The sequence below is a fragment of the Thunnus maccoyii genome, chromosome 17, assembly GCF_910596095.1.
Source record: "Thunnus maccoyii chromosome 17, fThuMac1.1, whole genome shotgun sequence".
NCBI lineage: Eukaryota > Metazoa > Chordata > Actinopteri > Scombriformes > Scombridae > Thunnus > Thunnus maccoyii.
In genome coordinates this window covers 605,957-612,500 of record NC_056549.1, presented here as the reverse complement: position 1 = coordinate 612,500, position 6,544 = coordinate 605,957, and the positions used below count along the sequence as shown (strand labels likewise).

The window sequence follows — 6,544 nt, the reverse complement described above, 5'->3', positions numbered from 1 at the left end:
AACGTCATTTATTTACTGGTTTTACTGGTTTGTGAGTCTGACTGATCTGCTGATGAAACTATTGAACCTGTTTCTGTCTGAAGGATGTTTGTGACCTCTGACCTCTGACCTCTGGGGTCAGTCAGCTGCATCAGAAGGATCCGGGTCCTTGTTTGAGGTTATTGATCGACCATCAGCTGTCTGTGGGATCAAACTGGTTTGTTAGAAGGTTTAATGGATTCTTTATGTCTCTGCTGGTTCTGGAGCAGACGGACCAGTTCTCCTACTGGGAGGAACATGAAACCAGTCTGACTGTGTTCAGACCATCAGAGAACAAACGGCTTCGTTCCTTCTGCTGTCAGAAACCACAGCGTGTTTGTTACTGGTGTTACTGGTGTTACTGGTGTTACTGGTGTTACTGGTGTTACTGGTGTCTGACATGTTGCTGCCTGCCTCTGAGGGTCTGACTGAACCTGGACCTGGAAAACCAGATAAAATAGACAGGAAGTAGATTAATCTGTAAACTACAAGAATAAAAGTCACAGTTCAGTGTAAGACCTGATCCAGACCTGATCCAGACCTGATCCAGACCTGATCCAGACCTGATCCAGCAGATCAGTGATGTATTTAAACCATCAGTTCTCTGACGGACAGGAAGTGTAAAGATCTGAGAACTGGACTGATGTGATCCACTTTCTAGTCTTAGTGAGGACTCGTCTGGTCCACGTTACAGTAGTCGAGTCTCCTGAAGATAAATGCAGTTTATAAATGCAGGTTTATTTTCTCCTCTGGTCCCTAAACACACCGTTTCCTCCCGCTGTGATGTCATCATCAGAGCTGATAACGTTCCCTCCGTATCAGACACGTTGACATCTGACCTCATGAAGGACTCATTACCCATAATTCCCTCTGCTCTTTTCCTTTTTCCCTCTAATAACTTCCTCCTGGAGTGACTCCTCCTCCGTCTGTTCTCTCCTCCTCTCTGCTGTAAGAACTCCTCCTCTTCTTCTTCTCTCCTCTGTTTAAAGCCTGGCTGCAGTTAAAGCTGTGCAGATGTGTGTAGATGTGTGCAGATGTGTGTAGATGTGTGTAGATGTGTGCAGATGTGTGCAGATGTGTACAGATGTGTGCAGATGTGTGTAGATGTGTGTAGATGTGTGTGTGTGATCTGTGCAGCGTTCAGGCGTCTTTGAAGTTTTGGGGAAACTAAACTTTTTACTGTCTGGCTGATTTTTTTACTGCGAGACAAAGTGTTTCAAGCGTGTTGTGAAGGATCGTTTTGGAGCTGATGGGATATCAGAGGAGCGTGTGGCGCATTCTGGCCGGAGGAGGAGGAGGAGGAGGAGGAGGAGGAGGAGGAGGAGGAGGAGGAGGAGGAGGAGATGTGGCCGTGGTCAGGTGTTTTTGTTCAGAGGAGGAGGTGAAGATCTCCTTCAGGAGCGTCGGGAACGAGCGGCGGCTGAGACGAGTCTTCGTCCGCCGCTGGTTCGGTGAGTGGCTGCGGCGCGGCGTCTGTTGTGATGTCAGAGGGTTTGTGGTGATGTCATCAGGTTGTCTTATTGTGTCATGTGACTAAATGATTTTAAACTTTATTGAGTTATAAACTGACGTTCAGACAGTGAGAACCGTTTACCGTCTGTTCCTGTTCAAACGTGTATTTTTTCAAACCGACCGCTGTGGAGGTCAAAGGTCATGTGTTTGTGTTTGAATATAAACGCTGCGCTGTGACTGGCCGGCTGACTCTCATCTTATCATGTTTAAGTGGCTGCAGCCATAAATCCGCTTCCTGCTGGGTCAGTGAACGCCTCGCTGACTCCACACTGGCAGGAAGCCAAGACAGCTAACGGACGAGTGTGTGTGTGTGTGTGTGTGTGTGTGTGTGTGTGTGTGTGTGTGTGTGTGTGTGTGTGTGTGTGTGTGTGTGTGTGTGTGTGTGTGTCCGGTCTGAAGTTTGAAATTGTTTTGATTCAAACTGCCGACACTTTTGAACACTTCTGTTCACTTTTTATTAGTTTTTACTTTTTTCTAAGTTTGACGTATCAAACAGGAAGCAGCTGCGACTCTTCTTCAGCCAACATTTATTAACAAAACGTCCATCTGGAAATACTAACATGTTGTATTTGAACACGTTTGACTCAGTACATTTACTCAACTACAGTATTTAAGCAGGTTTGAGGTACTTCTACTTTACTGCAGCTGATGCTACTTTATACTTTATACTTTTTATTTCAGCAAAAATCAAAGATTAGAGAAAAAGTCCAAAAACTGAAAACAGATTTGTGTATCAGAATTTTGTTTTTTCTTCTTTCCTCTCCCATTTATCATCTCACCACCCCTCAGATTTATCTGCTGACCCTTTGGAGGGGCCCGACCCCTAGGTTGGGAACCACTGGACTAAACTAGCTAACTGTATATAAAGTAGTGTAAACTAGCTCCACCTCCAGCAGCTACAACAGTAACATGCTGCTCTAACACTGATGCTTCACTATTAATAATCTAATGATGTCATATATAATAATATATCAGTCAGAGGGACCAAACCACTACTTTTACTGCAATACTTTAACTACATCAAGCTCATAATACTTATGTACTTTTACTGCAATACTTTAACTACATCAAGCTCATAATACTTATGTACTTTTACTGCAATACTTTAACTACATCAAGCTCATAATACTTATGTACTTTTACTGCAATACTTTAACTACATCAAGCTCATAATACTTATGTACTTTTACTGCAATACTTTAACTACATCAAGCTCATAATACTTATGTACTTTTACTGCAATACTTTAACTACATCAAGCTCATAATACTTATGTACTTTTACTGCAATACTTTAACTACATCAAGCTCATAATACTTATGTACTTTTACTGCAATACTTTAACTACATCAAGCTCATAATACTTATGTACTTTTACTGCAATACTTTAACTACATCAAGCTCATAATACTTATGTACTTTTACTTGTAATGGAGTATTTTTACATTGTTGTGTTGGTATTTTTACTGCAGTAAAGTGTTTTAGCATCATGCTAACTTTGTATGAATCTTAAAGTGCAGCTGATTCATTAAAGCAGGTAAAACTTTGACCTGCTGGTGGCGCCAGAGATCAAGTCATTAAAGGGTTCATGTTCTGCTTTTAGTGGTTTTCTGTTATTTATTTAGCTCTGATGTCGGATGTTAAACAGGGTCAAAGTTCAGAAACTTGAGGTGAACGTCTGTAGAAACGCTGCCTGCAAGTCAGAACTCAGGGCTTCAACCTGCTCCGATGCTTCATTTGTGGTGTGTTTTTCTACCTTGCTGACATCAGATCATTACATATGCTCGTAAACAGCCGTTTGTTCTGCAGCCTTGGTTGCTAAGGTGGTTGCTAAGGTGGTTGCTAAGGTGGTTGCTAAGGTGTTCAGCTCCAACATGTACGGATGGATTTGAGAAGTTGACATTTGGAGTAAAGAAGGAGAAGAAGAAGTGAAATCCTGCTACTATAGTTTGTTTACGTAGCCTCCGGAGCCGGAGGAAGCTTCCTGAAGCTGACCAATCAGAACAGAGTGGGCTCATCAGGAGGCGGGCCTTAAAGAGACAGGAGCTAAAACGGCCTGTTTCAGACAGAGGCTGAACTGAGGGGCTGCATAAAGGACCAGTAGAAGATCAATAAGGAGTTTTATTCCAGTAGAGCCCCAGAATATAAATATAGAGGCTGGAGATGAGCTGAATATGTTTCCTGTAATGTTCGTCCTCTTGAGTGTCTGAAGCAGAGAACATGACGACGCTGCTAGTTTTGCTAAAATCATTTCCTGACAGAGAAAAATAATTTTTTTGTCTTAGTTGTGAATATGTTTGTTGCTCCACTCTAAATGTTTATTAATAATATTGTTATTAATATTTATGTTGTTGTCTCTCTGTCTCAGGTGGACTGTCAGTCTCTCTGCTGTTCACATATTTAGCTAAACCTGAGGAGCGGTTAGCCGGTACGTTCGCTAACACCGACTGAACCCACACAGCGGCCATGTTGAGCAGCGCTGCTTCATATTAGCTTCAGACTGTGGATTTTATCCTCCATCACTGTCATTGTAAGGTCATTATGAAGGATCTTCTACTGGTCAGTATGAACAGGAGGAATGATTACAGTGACTGTTGGTTTAATGACTTTACTTTGATTCCTTTAACATTTAAACACTCTTCATGTCAGATTGTTTCACTCGGTGAATAAATACAGTCAGACGACGCTTTAGTTTTCTCAAAATGGCCGCTGTGTGACTAAAACATGAAATCTCAGAGAACCAATCAGAAATCAGAACCGTGAATGAATCTAATCAATCGGTATTGATTATTTGATGTCAGCTGATTCATCGACGGAGTGAAAACAACCTGAAACTCTCTCAGGTTGTTTGCAGACGTGATGATTCACCGTCCTGACGGGACCAAGAGTTTGACTTATGTCGTCATAGTTTCGGCTCACCGCTGTGACATCACTTCCTGTTTCCTCACCGGTTACAACATCAAGTCGTCTGCTGCAGGAACCTCACGACTTATAAAAACATGACTGTGCAGAAATATGTGAAGTAATAAACGTTGATTGTGAAACAGCCGTCAGACTGAAGAAGACCAGTGAATGTGCTGAAAGCTGAGCGTCAATCAATATTAATTATATTAAATGTAGCAGCGAGTTGTTGTTGTTGTTGTTGTTGTTGTTGTTGTTGTTGTTTTGAATACTGTGAGCAGCATAAACAACCTGCTCAGAGTTTCACTGTTTGATATGAACTTTAATCACATTAATGATGTTTCTCTGCTGCGGTTTGATTCCCGACCTGCTGCTGACGTGTTCGCTCTGACATCATTACGATGACGTCATCACAGCTGATCACACCTGTCACCTGTCAATCACCCCCCCCCCCCCCCCCACCCCCCTCTCCTCAGAGTCCCCCCGCCTGTCCATCGCCTCCATCAGCAGTAATGAGCGCGCTCCGTCGGCGACACCCTCCGACTCCTCTGACCTGCCGTCGTCAGGGCAACGCCCGGTGAGCCTGATCTCCACGCTGTCCTCGGGGTCGGGATCCTCCCGAGACGACGTCGCTCAGCCGCCGCCGCCGCCCTCGCTGTCCTCCGATCCCGACATCGACCTGGACCTGAGCCCCGCGGAGGGCGAGCAGCCGTGGCCACGCCCGCTACCTGACGGGAAGGGGCGGAGCCTCGACCTCACGAACAACAACAACAACAAAGAGACGACGACGACGCCGAGCCGCGCCTCCAGCCGCCGCCAGCAGCAGCAGCAGGCGTCGCCGTTCATCGCCAGGAGCATGGCGCCCAACCCTCAGCTGACCTACCTGGACCGCGTCGTCATGGAGATCATCGAGACGGAGAGGATGTACGTCAGAGACCTGCGAATGATCGTAGAGGTGAGACGAACATCCGCATCAATCAATAAATGTTAAAAACGTCTTCGTCCCAGTTTCAAGATGTTTTTCTGTCGATCAGCTAATCTATTAATCGACTAACGGTCGCAGCTGTAAGACGCCGTCATGTGACCTCAGCAGACTCAGACCAGTTTCTACATCAGAGTCGACCTTCCTACAGTGTTGAAACTACATCTCCCATCAGCCATCAGGCTTCGGTTCAGTCTGCTCTTTAATCCACATCAGAGACTGAATATTGTTTAATACTTTAATGTCTGCAGAGTTTCTGGCTGCGATGCCTCTCAATCAAAAACACGCTGAAGGAAACATGAACGACAAAAAACAAACAAAACAGTCTCTGATCTCTGATCCAGAGCTGCAACATGTTTTATTAGTTGATTTAACAGTTTCAGCTCAAACATGACAGTAAATTTAACATCTTTGTGTTTTTGACTGTAAAAACTAGAAATCTGAAGACGTTTCACATTTTATTGACCAAATTATTATTAAAGTATTGATTATAAAATAATTGTTAGATTAACTGCTGATGAAGTTAAACTGCAGCCTTACAGATGAGTCCCGTCAGGAAAAAGTAATGAAACATAAAAGCAGCAGAAACATGAAACATATAAAACAAACATGTCAACAAATCAAATCATAAAACATTAAAACATTAAAATATGAAAATATGTTTCTAGAGTTTAAAGTTCTGACTGAAGTGAAGAAATGTTTTGTTAAACAGAATTAAAGATGCTGTAATGATGGAAACATGAAGGCTTTGATGAAATGTGGTTATTGTGTCCAGACTTCAGGCTCAGTGACTCCGACTGACGTCTCGTTCAGACTATAATTAACTGGTTAAGACGTTCTGCAGGATTAACGGCTTATGTAACAGTGAGGATCACAGATAACCTGAACCTGCAGGCTGCCGTCCAAACTGTCCTCCAGACAGAAAACAGCCAGAAAACAACCAGAAAACAGCCGGAAAACAGCCAGAAAACAACCAGAAAACAGCCGGAAAACAGCCAGAAAACAACCAGAAAACAGCCGGAAAACAGCCAGAAAACAACCAGAAAACAACTAGAAAACAACCAGAAAACAGCCAGAAAACAACTAGAAAACAGCCGGAAAACAACCAGAAAACAACTAGAAAACAGCCGG

General features: G+C 43.4%; 1 protein-coding gene across 3 annotated transcripts in view; it reads left to right on the top strand.

Moving 5' to 3' along the window:
* The window catches only part of LOC121881883 (pleckstrin homology domain-containing family G member 3), a 42,394-nt gene that overhangs the window by 15,166 nt on the left and 20,684 nt on the right, over positions 1-6,544 (top strand). For all 3 annotated transcript variants that reach the window (XM_042389673.1, XM_042389672.1, XM_042389674.1), the window contains exon 3: positions 4,908-5,386. In XM_042389673.1, coding sequence (XP_042245607.1) covers positions 4,908-5,386 — 479 coding nt within the window. The remainder of the gene's footprint in view (positions 1-4,907; positions 5,387-6,544) is intronic.